General features: G+C 54.8%; 1 protein-coding gene across 1 annotated transcript in view; it reads right to left on the reverse strand.

Moving 5' to 3' along the window:
• The window catches only part of Lrrc38 (leucine rich repeat containing 38), a 24,442-nt gene extending 3,083 nt beyond the window's left edge, over positions 1–21,359 (reverse strand). Inside the window, exon 1 of the mRNA XM_013033818.1 lies at positions 20,735–21,359. Within this exon, the coding sequence (XP_012889272.1) occupies positions 20,735–21,359 (625 nt within the window). The remainder of the gene's footprint in view (positions 1–20,734) is intronic.
• Positions 21,360–21,386: the final 27 nt, after the last annotated feature.

Below are 21,386 nucleotides of genomic sequence, written 5' to 3' on the forward strand. Positions count from 1 at the left end.
GGAAGGAAGGAAGGAAGGAAGGAAGGAAGGAAGGAAGGAAGGAAGGAAGGAAGGAAGGAAGGAAAGAAGGAAGGAAGGAAGGAAGGAAGGAAGGCAGGCAGGAAGGAAAGAAGGAAGGAAGGAAAAGGAGAAGAGAGGAGCAGAGAGGAGAGGAGAGGAGAGATACACAGAGACAGAGAGACACAGTGACAGAGAAAGAGACCAAGAGAGACAGAGACAGAGGCAGAGAGGTCAAACTTCTGTCTACTTCTGTCGTGGGGCCTGACCTCTGGGCCTGGGCACTGTCCCTCAGCTCTTCAGCTCAAGGCTAGCGCTCTACCACTTGAGCCACAGTGCCACTTCCGGCTTTCTTCTTATGTGGCGCTGAGGAATCGAACCCAGGGCCTCTGGCATGCAAGGCAAGTGCTCTACCACTGAGCCACCTTCCCAGCCCCTGAGCATTTTTTTTGTCTGTGGTGGGGCTTGAACTCAGCACCTGGACACTGTGCCTGGGCTTTTCTGCTCAAGGCTAGTGCTCTAACACTTTGAACCACAGCTCCACTTCCAGTTTTCTGGTGATTAATTGGAGGTAAGTCTCACAGATTTTCTTGCCCAGGTTGGCTTTGAACCACAATCCTTAGATCTCAGCCTCCTGAGTAGCTAGGATTACAGGTGTGAGCCATTGGCTCTTCTGAGCATTTTTAACACATCTGATGACTGAGGGGTGTGGTTCAAGTGGTAGAGTATCTGCCTAGCAAGTGCAAGGCCCTGAGTTCATGCCTGTCTACTGCAAAAGCCAAGACAAATAAATGCAAATACCTAAACACATTCAACTCACACTGGAGTGCTTTAAAAGGACAATCATGTGAGGGTTTCCTGAAATGAAACCATGGAAGCTGGGTGAAAGAAAAAGGAAGTTTTAGAAGTGAGGGAAGCCATTGATCTGGCTTCTTTTGACAGCCTGCCCCGGCCAAAGATGGTCTGAAAACAAGAAGAACAAACACACACACAAACAAATGGTATCAGGGCAGCAGGTTGCATGCAGCTCTTCAGCTGAGCACTGCCTAGCGATTTTGGTCCTCCATAACAATCCCGATACAACACAAGCCCCACGGTGCTTGTGGTTGGATTCCAATCCGCAATGCTCTTTGTGCCTGCAGATTAGTGCTGGCATCTTTACAAAGCTGGGATCTTAGGAAATGTCACCTGGCCTTTCCACATAGGTAGAGGAAGCCGAGGGGCGGGGGAGGAAGCTCGTTTGGAAATGGCCAGGCGTGGCGTTCTGGGAGCGGTCATCGGTCATCGTTAACACCCTGGCTGACTTTCTGCAGCTCACAAAGGGCAGAGAAAGAAGACAAAGTGGACCAAGAAGGTCAGCCAGGCAGAAGGCCTGGCAGGAGGCGGGGAGGGGGCGAGGGGGCTCCGCCCGGTTCACTTCAGGAGTTGGGGGTGGCGCATTCCTGCAGATATTTGTCAAGGTTGCCTCGGTAGGAGGACAGAGCCCCCTGGGGGTTGAACATGGAGAAAGAGCGGAATTGTCATGGCCGGTTATGTGTAGGAATGTGTAGTAAAACAAGATTGTCTCAGCCGTAGCAACACCGCGGAATTCTGGGACCTCCACCTTGTGTGGGGATTTCTCCCGGCTGCAAACAGGTGGACAGTTCCACAGGGGACAGCAGCGCGGTGTCCTCTCACCCAATGACACTGGGCCGCCATCTACCTGGAGGTGGCAGCTGGGCCTGGGTCCCCCCTTCAGATGCTCCTTGTGAACTGCAGGTTGTTTCTTTCTGTCTGCTGGGCTGTGAATGGGGTTTCTGTAACCTCGGCTTTCATTCATTTGCTGAGTGGTTCCCACGACATAGGTGTTGCCAGCCAGCTAGCAAGCCAACACACACACACACACACACACACACACACATGCTGAGACTTGGAGGACTTTAGGCATTGTATGGTGGGTAACAGAGACCAAAAGCTAAAACAACAAATCCGTGTCTCCCCAAATTCATGTTGGAGCGCATGTGCTTCCCGTTACTACCACCAAATACAAATACCCTGGACGATCACCTGATAGAGGACAGGCTTGCTTTGGTCCCTAGTCTGGAAGATCGCTGTCCATGGTTGATTTGACCCCAGTGCCTAGGGCCTGTGGCCAGGAGGCAACGCTTCATGGCGGTAGCATGCAGTACAGAAACTGCTCCTGTCACCCATCAGGAGCACAGAGAAAGAGGAAGTGGGCCGGGGTCCCCTTCGAGGGCCAGTATCTCCCTACGACCTGGCACAAGGCCCACCATCTCCCGGAGAAGCCTTTATCCTACAGGCCTTCGGGGTGCTCAAGAGCCGAACGATAAGCTGACCTGGTGGCTCACACCTGTCATCCCAGCGATTCAGGAGGCTGAGATCTGAGGATCAAGGTTTGAAGCCAGCTCAGGCAGGGAAGTTCATGAGACTCTTATCTCCAATTAGCCACTGAAAAGCCAGAAGTAGAGTTGGGACGCAAGTGGCAGAGCGTTAGCTTGGAGTAAAAAAGCTCTGGGACAACGCCCAGGTCCTGAGTTCAGGCCTCGGGACCAGAACAAAACAAAAGAAGGGCCTTTCACAGGAGAGGTCTGGGAGGCCAGGTGTGATGCGCAGGCCTGTGATCCCGGCACTTTGGACACTAAGGCAGGAGGGTGGCCACCAGTTGGAGGCCAGTCCAGGCTACATGATGACATCTGCCTCAAAATCAAAAGAGAGGGGGGAGGGGGAGGGCGGGGAGGAGGAGGGGGCCAGCTCCAGGAAAGCCGTTGAGCAAGGGTGGGGGCTGGACGGCGCGTAGGGCAGTGGTGGGGGTCCCTACATGGCACTGTGTGCCTTCCTTCCCTCACCCATCTCCCCAGCCATTGTCACATTGTACCCCTCAAACCTACACTAGTATCAGTCAACCGAAAAATAATCGTCCACGCCACAAGTCAACCCCAGAGGACGAGGAGAGAAAAAAGCTTCTCACGTTGCCCCGGGTGTATCTGGACTCCGTCCTCAGGGCTCTATGTGTGTCACCCAGGTTCAGTCCCCGGCCAACCCCATCAGGAGGCAACTCCACTGGTCCCCTCCTTAAAGCTGAGGCATGGGGAGGGCAAGGGACCTGCCCAAGGCCAACTCTCCTAGCACGACACCATCCCGTCTACCACCCTCAGCCCCTGCCCCAGGACCTTTGCACACACAGTTCCTCCTGCTCGGCAGCCAGACCCTCTCCTCCAGCATCATTCTCCATCGCTATCTGGATCGATTTTGTCAGTTTCCCAAGGTACACCATGCAGGAATTTACTTTCTGCTTCCCTGCTCATCCCCGCTCAAATGCTACGCGTACAAGACGGCACTTTGTTGTTGTTTCATTCTTCCCTGCTATGTTCCATTACACAAAACTTGCAAACACTTTTTTTTTTTTTGCCAGTCCTGGGGCTTGAACTCAGGGCCTGGGCACTGTCGCTGAGCTTCTTTTGCTCAACACTAGTACTCTATCACTTGAGCCACAGTACCACTTCCAGCTTTTTCTGTTTATGTGGTGCTGAGGAATTGAACCCAGGGCTTCATGCATGCTAGGCAAGTGCTCTACCACTGAGCCACCTTCCCAGCTCCCTAAAACACTGTTTTTTAAATTTTTTCTCTCTCTGTGTGTGTGTGTGTGTGTGTGTGTGTGTGTGTGCTGGTCCTGGGGCTTGAACTCAGGGCCTGGCTACTATCCCTGGGCTTTTTTGCTCAAAGCTATTCCTCTACCACTTTGAGCCACAGCTGCACTTCCAGCTTATTGGATGATTCACTTTCTGGACTGGGCTGGCTTTGAACCATGATCCTCAGATCTCAGCCTCCTGAGTAGCTAGGATGACAGGCATGAGCCACCGGCGCCCAGCTGCAAACACTGTTTGGATCTAAAACAATACATGGATTTGGCTTCGATGAGTGGCCACAAAGAGCTTCCCAAAGGATGCATCTCAGCAACAGACGGAAGTCCCCCCCACCCAGGGTGCATGCGGACCCATGGCCCGCACAGAGCCGATGGTACCCAATTGGTCAGCAGATGGCGCCATCTCCCATGGGAGGGGGCGGGGCGGGGGAGACCCTGCCTTTGAAAACAGGAGGAGCACCCACAAATCAGCCTTACCAGACAGCCACGCCAGGTGGCTTGGCTTGCTTAGCCTGTTCACTCAAACCTAGCGCTCTACCACTTGAACCACACGTCTACTTCCCGTGCATGTCTCTCTAGCCTCTCAGACTTCTTTCTTTCCTTTTGGTTGCAACCAGGATTCAAATTTTGGCCTCTGATGTGTTTGCTCATGCCTCCAACCCCAGACTCTCAGATCCGCCTTGCTTGTTTTGTTCTGGTCTGGTCTGGTCTGATTTGTTTTGACACAGGGTCTCTATTCAAGATCTCCCTGGGGCTGGGAAAGTGGCTTAGCAGTAGAGTGCTCATCTAGCATGCCTGAAGCCCGGGTTCGAGTCTTCAGTAGCACATAAACAGAAAAAGCCGGAAGTGGTGCTGTGGCTCAGGTGGTAGAACGCTAGCCTTGAGCTTAGAGAGGCTGAAGGACAGTGCCCAGGCCCTGAGTTCAAGCCCCAGGACCAGCCTCCCCCCCCCCCCCCCCCCCCCCCCGCAAGAAAAAGAACCTTCCTGCCTCAGCCTCCCAAGGTCTGGGATTATAGGTGTGCACCACCACACCCAGCTGTCTTGTTCCTTTAAGTCTGCTTCTTCAGGCCATATCCTCGGGATGAATGGATTCTCTCTGTCTGTTAGCAGAGCTGGCCCTGCTCATGTATGCTCAAGTCTCACTGATGGAATACGCAGAACAGAGTTCAATGGTGAGCGGGACCCCCATCCAGACCACCTAACCCTGGGACACAGCAGCATCCTGGGAGGAAGTAAGGGTGACTTTGGGATCCTGGGCCAACACCCCCATGGGCAGCCAAGTAGCTTCCTATCTTTGACCCCATGATGGGTCTTTCTCTGTCTCCCAAATGAGCAAGCTCCATCTGGTCCTGGTTGCTTTGGAATGGGGCCCGGGGCACACTCAAGAGAAACAGAGCCGGGTGCTCTGTTCACACCTGTAATCTTGCCTCAGATCTGAGGATCCTGGTTCGAAGCCAGCCGAGGCAGAAAAGTCCATGAGATTCTCATCTCCAATTAAGCACAAGAAAAAGAGCCAGGTGCCAGAGGCTTACGCCTGTAATCCTAGCTACTCAGGAGGCTGAAATCTGAGGATCACAGTTCAAAGCCAGCCAGGCAGGAAAGTCCGTGAGACTCTTATTTCCAATAAAACACTAGAAAACCGGAAGTGGCGCTGTAGCTCAAGCAGTAGAGCGCTCACCTTGAGCTGAAGAGCTGAGGGACAGCGCCCAGGCCCAGAGTTCAAGCCCCACGACCCCTCCCATCCCCCACACACAGCTGGAAATGGAGCTATGGCTCACATGGGAGAGAGTTAGCCTTGAACAGAAAAGCCCAGGTACAGTGCCCAGGCCCTGGGTTCGAGCCACAGGACTGGCACGAGAAAAAGAGACAGACAGACAGACACATACACACACAGAGTCAGGGGCGGGGAGGGTGGCTTGGGGCCGCCTGTCACCCCCAAGCAGGCCCCCCTCCTTGATGGATGACTTTCCCCACAGCTGACACCTGAGTGGAGCGGGCAGAGCGCTGCCATCCTAGAAATAGACGGTGACACAGCAGATGGTGGACTGGGATTAATCGCTTGCGCCCAGCCCGGCCCTTCGCCAGGAAACAGGCTGCAGCCAGGGCCGTCCAGGCCTTTCCCCTCAGCTGGCCCCGGGGCCTGCCCTGCTCCCCCAGCCAAGGCCCTCGTAAGCACTTTTGTGCTTAAAGGTACAATTTGGGTTTCCTAATTGAGTTTATAGGCGAAGCCTGTGTGCACACCGCGACAGCAGAAATAAAGAGAGAGGAAGGGAACGAAAGAAGCCCTCTGTTCACAGCAAACACACCGGTTTGTCTTCTTCAAAATGCTTTCCTGTGTCTATCTGGGTGCACACGAATCTGCCGAGGACCTTTCCTTCCAGTCTAGTGTGATCATCAAATACCACCTTTTGCACCAGGTGCCAGTGGCTCACGCCTGTAATCCTAGGTACTCGTGAAGCTGAGATCTGAGCATCAAGGTTCACAGCCAGCCTGGGAAGTCCATGAGACTCTTTTTGTTTGTTTTGGCCAATCCTGGGACTTGAACTCAGGGCCTGGGCACTGTCCTTGAGCCTCTTTGTGCTCAAGGCCAGCACTCTACCACTTGAGCCACAGAGCCATTTCTTTTTCCATGTATGTGGTACTGAGGAATCGAACCCAGGACTTCATGCATGCTAGACAAGCACTCTACCACTAAGCCACCTTCCCAGCCCTGAGACTCTTATCTCCAAAACCAGACGTGGTGCTGTGGCTCAAGTGGTAGAGCACTAGCCTCGAGCAAAATGAGCTCAGGGACAGCACCCAGTATGTGAGTTCTAGCTCCAGGATGGGCACCAACAACACAATCGAAAACAGACAAAGAAGTATGGCCTTTTGTTCTGTTCTTTTTTTCCTTCATTTCCTGAAGACAGGTCCCACACGCGGCAGACGGCTTTGGTCATCATTTCCTGTTCGCCTACTCTGTCAGCCACGCCTGAGCAAAGCGATGCTTTCAGTTGCATTTCTCCAACGGCCAGCCCCACACTGGCCTGTTGGATTTGTCCTTCCGTGACCCGCCTGCCCACTGCTGGAGCTCCGGCTCCCTCCGGCCCCCCTGCTCTACCCCAGCGTCTGGGGATCCCTGGGCACTGATTCCTGTGTTCTTTGTGCTGGAGCTCAAACCTCTCTGCCATTTGCTTCTTCTTCTCTACACGGAGCCAAAACTCATCCTGTGAAGGTGAGCCCTTCCCCACCCTTCCTGCCTTTCTCCTGGGACTCCCAAAGTTAAAGGCCCAGGCAAAGGTGGGGATGGTGGGGGGGTTGGATGCTCTCAGGCAGACTGACAGCCATGGTGCTGTTTCTTCCCACATCCCAGAAGCCCCAGTCCGGAAGCTCATGGAACACATCCCCCTCTCCTTCCCTCCTCACCCTCAAGGAGACTCTCAAGGAAGTCAGATCATTTGTCTAAAGTCTGGAATGGAACCCAGGGCTCCAGACTCCTTGCTCAGTGTCCTTTCCACGTTCTTAATTCCCCCTGAGCACCTGGAGAAGGTGCGTGTGGCTGTGGCCGCTGCTGCAGCCACTTTGTGCTGCAGAGGAAGGCACGTGAGAGGCGCGCGGCCCCAGGGCAGGGGTGCCAGGGAACAAGGGCTCTCATTTCTTTTAGTGCTGACCTCTGTCCTCCATCATCACTTTCATTCCACATCCACTGCCACAGGGGGAAGAAATTCCCAATCCTCCTCCCTGTCTCCGCTGGCAGACACTTTGTCTGATTAAGTAATGCGCTGATTGCACGCAGAAGAAGGCGTCTGTGTAGCGTGGGGTCAAGGGCTGGCGGGGCGCTGGCTCTGCGGGGCGCTGGCTCGGCAGCACAGGAGCCTGGGCCCAGACTCCTGTCTGCATCTGCCCCAACCTCGGACACAGACCTGCAGCACAGGGACAGATTCCAGGGCCCGGTCCCCAGCGTGGCATCCCCAGGGGACACGAGGACTCTGAGGACCAGCTCGCCATCACCGCCGCCATCACCACCATGGCTGCTTCTGCTGCAGCTGCTGTGATCCCCACCACCTCCTCCCGCCCTGACGCTCCTGCTCCCCACCTTCCCCTCCTTCCTCCAGTCCCTCCGCCACCTTCCCCTCTTCTGCCTCCTTCTTCCTGTTTCCCTCCTTTTCATTTTGGACAGGGTCTCACTATGTAGCCCAGGCTGCACTTGACCTCCCCAGAGCTGGGATTACAGGTGTGCTCCACAGAGCCTGGCCTCACGTCCATCATTGCCACCACCCTCACCCTGTGTGAGCATCCGCCAGTCGCTCCACCACCAGTTATAAGGCGGTTAGGTGGAGCCAGCTCCATGCTCACCTCCTACACCAGCTCCACCATGCTCACCTACACCAACTCCACCATGCTCACCTCCTACACCAACTCCACCATGCTCACCTACACCAACTCCACCATGCTCACCTCCTACACCAACTCCACCATGCTCACCTCCTACACCAACTCCACCATGCTCACCTACACCAACTCCACCATGCTCACCTACACCAACTCCACCATGCTCACCTACACCAACTCCACCCAACTCCACCATGCTCACCTCCTACACCAGCTCCACCATGCTCACCTCCTACACCAGCTCTACCATGCTCACCTCCTACACCAGCTCCACCATGCTCACCTCCTACACCAGCTCCACCATGCTCACCTCCTACACCAGCTCCACCACACTCATCTCCTACACCAGCTCCACCACACTCATCTCCAAACCCAAACCAACACTGGGAAGGGACCCTCCCTGCATCTATTATTGGTGACCTTGTTAGACAGAACCTTCTAGCAAGACCATTGTGAGGCAATCTAAAGTCAAGCGTGACTCCAGTCCTTCCCACAGCCATCATGACACTCGGGTCCACACTGCCTCTGGAGGCCCAGACACAGCGTGGCTCCCTCCACGGGCTGCCCTTCCCATCACCAGCCAGGGCAGAGTGAAGAAGGAGAGGAATGACCCGAAGAGAAGCCAGAGCAATGGAGACAGCAGTGGAGGATGGAGGGGAAGGATGGAGGATGGAGGATGGAGGTGGAGGATGGAGGTGGAGGATGGAGGTGGAGGATGGAGGATGGAGGATGGAGGATGGAGGTGGAGGATGGAGGTGGAGGATGGAGGTGGAGGATGGAGGATGAAGGTGGAGGATGGAGGGGAGGTGGAGGACGAGGAGTGGTGGAGGATGGAATCGGCCTCTAGAAGCTGCAGAAGGAGGAAGGGACGTGGCCACCTTGGCCTGACAGCCTGTCAGCGCCTCCTGGCCGTCCAGTCTGCAGATCCATGACGGAGCAGGTTTGTGCCATTCCAGGCCCTAGGTGAGGGAAGACCCTGGTGCTGGCAGCACAGGTCTGCGGCACGCGGTGAGCAGGTGGCCGAGCGCACCTGGGCTGCGGGTCCCCACGCCCAGTTCGACTCGGTGGCTCAGGCCTCTGCTCCGCCATGCCGGCACTGATAGACTTACAGTTCTGGTGCCACGCTGAGACTCGGTGGCTCAGGCCTCTGCTCCGCCATGCCGGCACTGATAGATCCGTGCTTGCTCTGCTCTCTCTAGGGATTAGCTCCCTGGCCCTCAGGATGGACATGAACACTACATGCGTGGTGTATGGGGAGGGGAACTAAGGCACAGGAGGCGGAGCTATCTCCTCAGGCTCACAGGGCCAGCTGCCGTGGGAGCTGGGTTCAGCTATGATGGATCTTGATCAAAGACCCCCTTGCCCCCCAGCCCTTGCTCTGTGTCCCCCTTCCTGACCGGTGTGTAGTGCTGGGGAGCGGTACTCACCCAGAGATGACAGGGGGTGAGGGCTAAGCACTGGTCTAGCATTTTCACTACTCTGCTCTGTGGCTTTGGGCAAGGCACATGGTCTCTGGGAACCATGGTTTCCCATCTGAGAATGGAGACGGTCTAAGCGTTTCCAGAATCTTCTAGAATGTTCTCTCCAAGATGGCGGTGCTATTGTCCTATTTATCATTGTGTCCAGAGTACCTGAAAGACAATTTTCTTTCAGCAGGTGTTTGGTCTGCTCTGTTTTCTCTTCTGGATACAAGTCACCTTTGTTGGCTACCTCCAGGGCTGGGCTCTGCGGCCCCAAGGCCCAGGACTGAGTTCTGCTCTGGTTGTGAAATAGACTCACAAACCAGGTGCCAGTGGCTCACGCCTGTAATCCTAGCTACTCAGGAGGCTGAGATCTGAGGATCATGGTTCAAAGCCATCCTTGGCAGAAAAGCCCCCGTAAGACTCTTATTCCCAATTAACCACTCAAAAGCTGGAAGTGGCACTGTGGCTCAAAGTAGTAAAGCACCCAGCCCTGAGTTCAAGCCCCATGACCAACAAAAAAATAAAGTAAAGCAAGGCACCAGTGGCTCATGCATATAATCCTAGCTGATTCAGGAAGCTGAGATCTGAGGATCTCAATTCAAAGCCAGGCCAGGCAAGAAAGTCTGTGAGACACTTATCTCCAATAAACCACCAGAAAACCAGAAGTGGCTCTGTGGTTCAAGTGGTAGAGGGCTTGCCTTGAACTGAAGAGATCTGGGACAGCGCCCAGGCCCAGAGTTCAAGCCCCACAACCAACAATCAATCAATAATAAAGTAAAAAATAAAACAGACTCAATAGCCCAAGAGAGAGGGCGCAGTGCTCAGGGAGCCTGGGCACAGGATGTTCAGTGACCGGCCATGGAGCAGTGTGAGGAGAGCCACCAGTGAATGACCAGGCCGGGTGGGTGGCCCTGACAGTGAGACCACCTTGGTCTCCCTGGTGCTCCTGGGGAAGGCCACAGAAGGTCAGTGTCCAGGCCAAAGGGCAGCAGAAGGAGCTGGACATCCAAGGCGCACATGTAAAAGCCAATTCCAGTTGCTGGTGGGTGATGTGGTTGCCAGGGAGGCTCAGAAAGAGCCCAGAAGCATGCACAGCTTGCACTTCTGTCTTGGCGTGGCGGACGGGGAGCTTTGACTCTTCGGGTTTGGAGAGGGGCATGGAGTGGAGATGTGGCTCAGTGGTAGAGGAACTGCTTAGACTCTACAAAGCCCTGGGTTCTATCCCCAGTTCCTGGGGGAAAGAAAGCTCAAAGTGCAGAGTGTTGTTTTCTTTTGCATTGTTGTTGTTGTCTGTATGTGTATGTTTTTGTCGGTCATGGAGCTTGAACTCTGGGCCTGAGCTCTGTACCTGAGCTCTTCAGCTCAAGGTGAGTGCTGTACCACTTGAGCCACAGCACCACTTCTGGTTTTCTGATGGTTAGTTGGGGATAAGACTCTCACGGATGGGCTGGGAAGGTGGTTCAGTGGTAGAGCGCTTGCCTTGCATGCATGAGGCCCTGGGTTTGATTCCTCAGCACCACATACGAAAAAAGAAAAAAGCTGGAAGTGCCACTGTGGCTCAAGTGGTAGAGTGCTAGCCTTGAGCTGAAGAGCTGAGGGACAGCGCCCAGGCCCAGAGTTCAGGCCTCATGACTGACAGAAAGAAAAAAAGAAAGTCTCATGGATTTTCCTGCTGGGACTGGCCTTGAACCACAATCCTCTGATCTCAGATCTCCTGAGTAACTAGGATTACAGGCTGTTGTTTTGTTTTATCTAAATCACAGAAGGGCCAGCACAGGTACCAGATGCACACCCAGGAGTACAGACACCACGGACCTCAGAAGCCACCCACCAAACCCCTGCCCGTCCTCTGTGACCACCCGCTCCATTGTCACAGCACACTTCCCCAGCGGCCCTCCGCCCGGATCCCACACTTCCCCAAACCCCGGAGAACCTGCCTTCAGATGACGAAACTGGAGGTGCAGCTGTGGTCAAGGACCCGTGCGGTGGCCTGCCCAGCCCCCTTCCCTGTGCCCCCCCATACCCACAGTGACCCAAACAGTTCCTGGTGCCACTATACATAGTGTCATCCCATCCATCTCCAAACTGATAAGATCCAGGGAGGTGCCCCTCCCAAGACCCTCCCAGACCCCTCCCAGACCCCCTCCCAGACTGAGCTCCACTCGCCCGGCCTGGCTGTGGCTCTTAGTGGAATGCATGAGCACAGGGGAGATGGAGGATCTTCTAAACGGAAGGAGAGACCCACCTGTCCATGGAGAGAAAGACAGGAGAGAGGGAGAACAAGGGGGGGGGCTGTGCTTCCTGTGAGTCCCCACCCCTCCAGTTCTCAAGTCCAGGAGTCTCTGGGACAGGGCTAAAGGACCTCCCCTAAGGCCCTCCCCACAGCTGATGCCAGAAGTGGCAGGCACCCCCCCCACACACACACACCCTTTTCTATCAGCTGAGCAGCCCAGGTGTCCAACTCAGCAGTGGGAACAGAGGTCTCAGGCCTGGAAACAGGGAACCACAAGCTCCAGTGGTATCTGTAGCCTCCTTCCCCTGCTCTGGCTGAGGACAGGAGTTCCTGGTCTTGTTCCCTGTCACCCGGGAGACCTGAGGCTTGGGAAGGCCCTGGGATGTGACCAGAATCCCACAGACCTGGGGAAAGAAGTGAGAAAACCTGTACTCCCAGGGTACCTCCCTCCCTGCCCCTGCCAGTGAGCTGCACATCCCCGACTGGCCAGAGTTGGGATGGGGAATCTCTGGAAAGGACAAAAGCAGTCGGGAATGTGTGTGTCCACCTGTGTCCACTGGGACCCAGGGATCCGGGCGTGTCTTGGTGTGTCCTTTATAGTGGGATGAGTCTATGGATAGGCCATGTGCTCTCTGGGTGACACGGACATGTGCTCACAAGTGACAGCTGACAGGAGGGAGGGCCACGGAGGCTGAGGGAGGAGGAGTTTCCCTGGACACAGCCATCTGACTGTCTGGGGAGACGTCTCAGCCGGCGGGCTCAATGAACTCAGTAGCCCTGGCTGGAGACTGGTACTCAGTTGTCCCAAGGACAGAAGAAGGCATAAGGACCTGGAAGAGAAAGAGTGGGGGAGGTTATAGGGTGTGGGAGGAAGCCGGGCTTGTCCTCAAGAAGGGTGAAGGCCATCAGAGTCTTCCAGATGCGCCATGTAGGTTTGGTACTAGCCACTAGAACAAGACACGTTTTTGGGGTCCTCAAACAGGGTCCCAGACATGGCCTAGGATGCCTCACCGTGGTCCTGAGTTAGGCCAGGAGCCAATATTACACAGAGCAGGCTCTCCACCCGGACTTGGGGGCCTGGGCAGGGTGCCTAGAAACCAGGGACAGACAGGGAAGCCCCATAAAGAAGGGGGAGAGAGGACAAGGGGAGGATGAACCCCCGGAATGGTAACACAGGAGAGACCAGGCGTCAGAGCCCAGGATGCTCACATGGGCTGTGGTCAGGGTAGAAGACACAGCAGGCCCACAGAGCCTGGAGCGAAGAGGGCTTTACCATGACCTCCGTGACGTGGAAGAATTGATGCCCCTGGACGGCCCCCCACCCACCTGCTGAGCACCCCAACACCTTGAGACTCTAGTGGCTACCAGATTCAGAGACGAGCCAGGCCCCAGTGGCTCACACCTGTAATACTAGCTACTTAGGAAGCTGAGATCTGAGGATCGTGATTCAAAGCTCATGCAACTCTTATCTCCAGTTAACCACCAAAAAAATCAGCCAGAAGTGGAGCTGTGGTTCAAGTGGCAGAGCACCAGACTTAAGCAAAAAGAGCTAAGAGACAGTGTGCATACCCTGAGTTTGAGCCCCAGGACCAGCACATACACACACACACACACACACACACACACACACACACACACACACACACACGATTCCCAAAGAACTCCACCCTTCTTTGAGATCTGAATCGGCTGATGATGGACAGGTGAGCTGCAGCTCACAGTGACACTGTCCCCTCCAGAGAGAAGTCCAGCTGTGCCCCCAGAGGCTGGCCATCCACTGCCCCGGGGTATCCGGCTGTGAAGTGTCCCTTGAGTTGGCCAGCACTGTGAGACAATGGTGCCGTGTTTTCAAGGAGACCCAGCATTTAGGGGCGGAGTATCAGGACTTGTTGGGGGGGGGCTCTAAAATGCCCAGTGAGGCAGGGCTTGTTAAGGTCACCCAGAGTCAGTCTGCTGGAACGCGCCAGCCTGTGGCACCAGGAAACGCTGACACCACCCTGGTAAAGGTGACACCGCACCAACTCACTTCTAAGAGACAATCTGCAAATTGCCTGACGGAGACATACCGTCAAAGGCGGTGAGAGGACACGTGTCCTCAACACGATTCCCTGAGCTGCATAAACACACAAGAAATGCTCCCTGGACCCGGGGCTGACGCCACAGGAGCCATTACCTACTAAAGAGCAAGCCTTTTGGACAGCATATGGAAAGCCAGGGATGGAGTGTTGAGACCTGAACGCGGTCTACTGCCAGTTCTTGAGGCAAAAGCATAGCCAAGGGGGTTGGAGAGTTGGGGCCGGTCCTGGGCTTGAACTCAGACCCAGGTGCTGTCCCTGAGCTTTGGTGCTCAACTCTAGCACTCTGTAGCTTGAGCCACAGCTCCACTTCAGGCTTTCTGGTGACTGATTGGAGATGAGAGTCTCATGGACTTTCCTTTCTAGGCTGGCTTTGAACCATGAACCTTAGATCTCCACCTCCTGAATAGCTAGGATTACAGCCATGAGCCACCAGCTCCTTTTATTTTCTTTAAAATTAATTTTATTTACTTATTTATTTGGTTTATTTGGTACCAAGGAATCAAACTCAGGGCCTCGTGGATGCGGGGCAAGCACTCGACCACTAAGCCACGCTCCCAGCCCTCCTTTTACCTTCAAATAAACTTGCTCTGTGTGCTTTCAACACTGTCCAGTCCTTTAATTTTTAATCAGTGGAGAAACAAACCCAAACCCCAGGCAGCGTCAAAACCACAGGATTTTTCCAGTGGGAAGGAGCCCTCCAGTGGCCCCACCCAAGAACATCTCAAGCCTGGAGACAGCAGCCAGCCCTGGGGGCGGGGCCTGGAGGGGCGGGGCCTGGAGGGGCGGGGCCAGGAGGGGCGGGGCCCACGGGGTGGATCCGAGTTCCCCCCAGAAGCTCATTCATGAGGCCAGGGCCCAGGAGCCCCAGCTTCACACAGGCTCTCAGATGGCCCTCTGAGAAACACCATCCTCGTCCTGTCCCCATTTCTGTCCCCTTGCTAGGGTGCTGTAAAGGGAAGATGGATGGATGGATGGACAGGGTGACACTGAGAGGCTGTGAACCTCATCCTGCCATGACAGTGGCTTCCAGAACTTTCTACTTAGAGAGAAATTATCCCTGTTCCCTGGGTGACCCACTGTCCCTGACTGCTCTCAGGGAGAACCATCAGAACCCGGGGCAGAAGGGAGGGAGCTGGAGGGCCCCAGCAGGGATGCTAGGGAGTATCTGGGTATAGGGTTAGACACCCAGCAGGCGCCACAGAACCGATGGCCATGTTCAATCCATTTCACTTCTTCATACCTCGTTTCTTTCTTTTGGGTGGGTCGTGGGGTTTGGACTCTGGGCCTGGGCGCTGTCCCTCAGCTCTTCAGCTCAAGGTGAGCGTTCTACCACTTGAGCCACAGTGCCACATCCAGTTTTCTGGTGGTTTATTGGAGATAGGAGTCACACGGACTTTCCTCCCCAGGCTGGCTTTGAACAGTGATCCTCAGATCTCAGCCTCCTAAGTAGCTAGGATGACAGGAGTGAGCCATGGGCTTCCGTGCCTTGTTTCTTTCTTGTCGGCCAGAATTGATAGTGGGCACAGGTGTCTGCCAGGCAGGGCTGCTGTTAAAGGAGTCAGCTCCTGTGAGCCTCTAACATGTCTTAGGCAGTATGTTAGGGCTGCCAGATGAAATATACAACACCGGAGCTAAGTGTGGCAGTACATTCCTGTAATCCCAGAATCTGGAGATTAAGACAGGAGGATCACAAGTTCTAAGTCAGTCTGAGCTATGCAGCAAGACTTTATCTCAATAAAACAAACAAAAAAAAAGCCAGGCACCAGTGGTTCACACCTGTAATCCTAGCTACTCAGGAGGCTAAGATCTGAGGATTGTGGTTTAAAGCCAGCCCAGTCAGGAAAGTCCATAAGACTCTTATCTCCAGTAAACCACCAGAAAACCAGAAGTGAGCTGTGGCTCAAAGTGATAGGGTGCTTGCTGTGAGCAAAAAGAGCTCAGAGACAGCACCCAGGGCCCCAAGTTAAAGCCCCTTGAATGACAAAAAAATAAATAAATAAACAAAAGATGCCTCAAATATATTAAGTTTCAGATAAATGACAAATAACATTTAATATGAGCATATTCATAAGTATATTTCAGTATAATATTGTTACATAAATTGTATGATCATCTAATTTTTTTAAGGTCCAAGACCAGAACTAGCTTTCGTTCATGGGCTAGTGCTCTGCCCACTGAACCAGGCCTCCAACCCCTCATATGATGTTTTGTATGATTTACATTAGAATATTATTGACCTGAAATCCAGCACTTCTGGGGTACCCTGGAGGTTATTTGCATGGTGGTTTTGTTTAGGTGTTGCTAATGGAACCTTGGAGTCCTTGTGTCCTTCAAACTCCTCTGGGGGCAGGGGGGTTTGAGGGGAGAGGTGTTTTCCTTCTTCCACCTCAGGCCCTGGGAAGGAGGCGGAGAGGAGGGGACCCCGGGAGGCAGAGAGGAGGGGACCCCGGGGCCTCACGTACTTTCCCTGGTGGCTTGCTCTGTGGCTGTAGGTGCCGTGGCTGCAGGAGAGATTCACGGGGCAGACAACTCATGTCTGCGAGCACTGGAGCTAGTCAAGGTCACGGGAGACAGCTCTGGCTCAGTCCTGCCTCTCTGGAGAGGAGGGGAAGAAGAGGCCAGGGAAGAGAGAGGAAGCTGAGGAGGAGGGAGGAGGGAGGAGGAGGATGGGGAGCAGAGAGGAGGCCCGGGGAAGTGGGAGGACACCTTTCTCTGTCCTTCAGCCCTTGATTCTTTCCAAGGGAAGAGGCAGCAAGCTCACCTAGAAGACCTCATGCTTGCCTGGCAGTGGCTCACACCTGTCATCCTAGCTACTCAGGAGGCTGCGATCTGAGGATCGTGGTTTGAAGCCAGCCCAGGCAAGAAAGTCTATGAGACTCTTATCTCCAATAAATTACTCATAAAAGCCAGAAGTGGTGCTGCAGTTCAAGCGGTAGAGTGCTCGCTTTGAGCAAAAGAAGCTCGGGGACAGCACCCAGGCCCAGAGTTCAAGCCCCAGGATCAACACTCCCCCCAAAAGAAAAAATAAATAAAGCCTTGTGCTTCTACTTGGATGGAGCCCAGTTTTCTTGGGCAGGAAGTGGGTGGTCAGCGTGGAGGGGTACCAGATCTCAGAGGTTCAGTGCGCCCCTCCCCCAGCCCTGCTTTTGACTCTGATCCAGGCCCAGCCTCTCGCTAGCTCCTCTGGCTTTCTAGCTAGGGCAGGACAACAGGACCTCTCTGAAGGCCTAAGCGGCCTCTGTTCCAAGTCCATTACGTACAGAATACCCTTCCCATCCTCACTGCCCCATCCAGTGGGCACTGGGACACTCCTGGCTTCCAGATGAGGAAACTGGGGAATCAAAAGGCCACTCAGGCTGGAGGGCACCGGAGTTGAGGGCTTGCTAAGTACATGCCAGGGCTCTGAGTTCAAGCCCACAATTCAGCAAGGGAGGAAAGGGGAAAGAAAACCACCCGAGTGCTGAAGCTGGGTCTTCAGCTCATGGCCCTGGGGTCTGTGAAAAGCATAGGTGGGGAAGGGGAGGGAGGGAGGCAATAGAGGACAAACGATGGGTAACAAAATTAGGAGGAGCCGGTACTAGTGTTCTACAGCGTAAGGGGGACTAGAGTGTACAGATATGTATTGCATATTTAAAAAAAAATTAAGCTAGGCTCTAGTGGCTCACGCCTGCAATCCTAGCTACTCAGGAAGCTGAGATCTGAGGACCACGGTTTGAAGCCAGCCCGGGCAGGAAAGTCCATGAGACTTGAACTCAGGGCCTGGGCACTGTCCCTCAGTTCTTCAGCTCAGTAGGTTAGTGCTCTACCACTTGAGCCACTGCACCACTTCCAGTTTTCTGAGTAGTTTACTGGAGATAAGAGTCTCATGGACTTTCCTGCCTGGGCTGGCTTTGAACCTCGATCCTCAGATCGCAGCCTCCAGAGTAGCTAGGATTACAGGCGTGAGCCACTGGTGCCCAGCTTACCAGGAGACTCTTATCTCCAATAAATCTCAAAAAAAAAAAAAAAGCAGAGTTGTAGAGCACTAGCCTTGAGTACAAAAGATAAGTGACAGTGCCCAAGCCCTAAATTCAAGTCTTAGGACCAGTACACGGACACAGACACAGACACATACACACACACACATACACACACACAGATACACACACACACCTAGAAGAGTCAGTCTTGATGGCTCATGCCTGTCCTCCTAGCTACTCAGAGGCTGAGATCTGGAGGACTGAAGTGTGAAGTCATCTTGGACTGAGAAGTTCATGAGACTCCATCTCCCAAATAATCAGCAAAAAGCTAGACTGGAGGCATGGCTCAAGTGGTAGAGCACCAGCCATCAGGAGGCAAGCCTGCTTTGCATAATTGAGAGTCTGAAGGTTCCCAGGACAATGAAATGATACATGGTTAAGGAGATTTAAAAAGATGGTAACTACCCTCCCTATCTGATCACTACCCATTGTGCCCCCCAAACAGGTACAATCGTTGAGTCAATTACATCAGAAAAGCTTTTAAGTATAAGCAGCATTGAAAACACAGGCAGAAGGACATTGTGTTCCATGTTCCTGGGGCCCTCGTGTGGAAGTTCAAACTCAGCCAATACACTGGGAGTCACTGTCTTTCCATTCTGCTTTCACAGGTAGGAAACTGAGGCTCCAAGAGGTCACGAACTTGCTTGCCCAGGATCATAATCTAAGCCAAAGTCTGAACTTGGGACCCAGGCCCAGCTCCCTCCCTCCCCCACCTTTGGTTTCACAGCCTCATATTGAGCACAGAGCGCACTAGTACTAAGGGCATGAACTCAGGGCTTCTTCACTCAAGGCTGACACTTTACCTCCTGACCCACAGCTCCACTTTCAACTTTTGCTAGTTAGTTGGAGACAAGAGTCTCAAGACCTTTCCTGCCAGGGCTGGCTTTGAACTGAGATTCTTAGATCTCAGCTTCCTGAGTCGCTAGGATTCCTGAGTTGGTGAGCCACCAGTGCCTGGTATGGCTCCATGTTTCCCTGGCTGAGTGAGACCAACACCCCACCATATTCTGTCCCCAGGGCCCTAACACTGTTGCCTGCTCTGAGTGAGCCCATCTTCCCTCCTGGAAGCGTCCAGGGAAGCATGGCCCCTTGGTGCCCATTTTCTTCCCCAGGCGATGGAGAAGATCCTGGATTTGCATGTCTCTGCATTTCCCTCCACTGTGCCATGTGTCCGAGTTCATCATCAGGAGACTACGCAACATCGCTTCACCAAGTTCCAGTTTTCCACATGGAGAAGTTGAGGCTCTTAGATCTTAAGCCAGGACCCAGCCCCACCACCCAGCCCACCTAGGGCTCTGGGAAGTTGTCAGTACTGTTAAGATGAGAAAAGTGAGGCACAGAAGCCATCGGGGACCTGTTCGAATCCCAGCCCCCTACGATAGAAGTAAGAGCAGACTCCCAGCCTCTGACTCTCCGGTTGCCGACCCACATCTGGAAGACCCTGGGACCCACGAGCGGGTGGTGGATCTTATTAGTTTATTCGTTATGCAAAGACAGGGCTCACTGAGGACAAGCCCCTTCTCCCAGCGAGGTCTGCACAAGACTAGTCCTTTCTTCTCAAAGGCCCAGGGGAGTCAGGCAGGACAAGGGGGACAGAGTTCAAATCCCGGGGCCTCTTCCCTTTGCAGGTTAGATCTTCTCAGGGACTGTTCACAAGGTGAGTTCAGGCTGGGGTGAAAATGGGGATCTGACCTGCTTGCGGGGGGGGGGGGTAGGGCATGATGCCGGTGACATTGTGGAGTAGTATGGAGAACACGCAGATTCTGCGCACTGAGGAGCGGATCCCTCCCCTCTCAGAAAATGGATTGAAGACATACTGGAGCTCACCAGCATCTTTCCATCTTCTGCGAGGCTCCTTAGCTTGGGGCGAGGGAGGAGCCCAGGGCTGGCTCCAAATGGAAGCTGAAAGCCACTCTAAGAGAAGAGCATGGGGCTGGGAAGGTGGCTCAGTGGTAGAGCGCTTGCCCTGCATGCATGAGGCCCTGGGTTCGATTCCTCAGCACCACATAAGCAAAAAGAAAAAAGCCAGAAGTGGCCCTGTGGCTCAAGTGGTAGAGCGCTAGCCTTGAGCTGAAGAGCTGAGGGACAGCACCCAGGCCCAGAGTTCAGGCCCCACGACCGGACCCCCCCACCCCCCAGAGCATCGCTTGGCCCTGTCCTGGCGGAGATCAGTATAGATGCTGGTGTTTGCCGGCTATACCTGAGCCTCACTTTGGCATGCTTGCTGCTAGGCCCCTTCCTAGGGCCATTACTCCCCCTGTGCCCTGGTGTACCCGGGAATCCATGTTGCCAACTGCAAGGGGGCACCGGAGAGCAAGGGAGGCGCAGGCACATCTGGGCTGAGAAGCCACTGAACTCTATAAATCACTGCTGCCTGGCTGACTGTGAGCAGGCTGCCTTCATCCTGGTCAAGAATGTTCTTCGCCTGTCTGTATCAGCAGAAGAGCAGGCAGGGAGCTTGAGAGGCCAGCTCAGGCTTGCAGGCTTCTGGATACCTCTAGAACCGGCTGGCTTGTGTCTGTGCCCTGGTTCTGGGATTGGGTGCCTTCCACTCATAAATGACGCCCGCACCCACCTGTCCTGGGACCAAAGCCCTTCTGAGCTGAGCTACAGGTGAGCTGGGGCAGAGCCTACAGACCTCTACCTTGGGAGCATTAAGTGAAGATTGGAGAAAGGATGGCCACAGACAGGGCCAGAGAATTCTGCACGCACCGTCCAGATTCCCTTTCCCCAGCGGGGATTCAGGATCCGTTCACACTGAGAGCCATCCGCACCCAGAACCACTCACACCAAACAGTTGCTGGTTGAGCCTCTGGTCTCCTCTTCCAGGCTCCGTTAGACTCGGGGCCCACGGTGACCTCTCCCTGCGGGGGAAGGGGGTCCACCCCGCCCCCATCGTGTCCTCCTGCCCCGTCCAGCCCTCCACTCACCTTTGGGCAGTTTGGAGGTGTTCTCCTGGATCCAGGAGAAGAGGTGGGCGAAGTCGCAGTCGCAGAGCCACGGGTTCCCGTCCAGGCGCAGGGCGCGCAGCGCGGGCAGCGCGTCCAGGGCGGCCACGTTGAGGCTGCGTAGATTGTTGTCGTTCAGCTCCAGCACCTGCAGCGACTCCAGGCTCTCGAAGGCCGCCTCGTGCACGCCCGCCAGGCGGTTGTTGGCCAGGCTCAGCTTGACCAGCCTCCCGGCCGAGCGGAAGGCGCCGGCGCGCAGCTGGGTCAGGTTGTTGTAGCTGAGGTCCAGGAAGGCGAGCTTGGCGGAGCCGCTGAACGTGCCGTCCTCCAGCGCGCGCAGCGAGTTGTTCCTCAGGTCCAGGTACACCAGGTCGCCGTAGAAGATGAAGAAGTCCTCCGGGATCCGCTGGATGCGGTTGCCGGCCACCAGCAGCTTGCGCACGTCCAGGGGGAAGGGATCGGGTACGCTCGGGAGCCCGCGATCGCGGCAGTCCACGGTGTGGGGGGCGCTGCAGGTGCAGCCCGCGGGGCACGCGTGTCCGGGCCGGAGCAGCAGGAGGAAGCAGCAGAGCCCGAACACCCCGGCGGCGGGGGCGCGGGGGCGCATGGCCGAGCCGAACGCACGCCGATCTCC

This window comes from Dipodomys ordii, unplaced genomic scaffold (genome assembly GCF_000151885.1).
Source record: "Dipodomys ordii isolate 6190 unplaced genomic scaffold, Dord_2.0 Scaffold6, whole genome shotgun sequence".
Taxonomy (NCBI): domain Eukaryota; kingdom Metazoa; phylum Chordata; class Mammalia; order Rodentia; family Heteromyidae; genus Dipodomys; species Dipodomys ordii.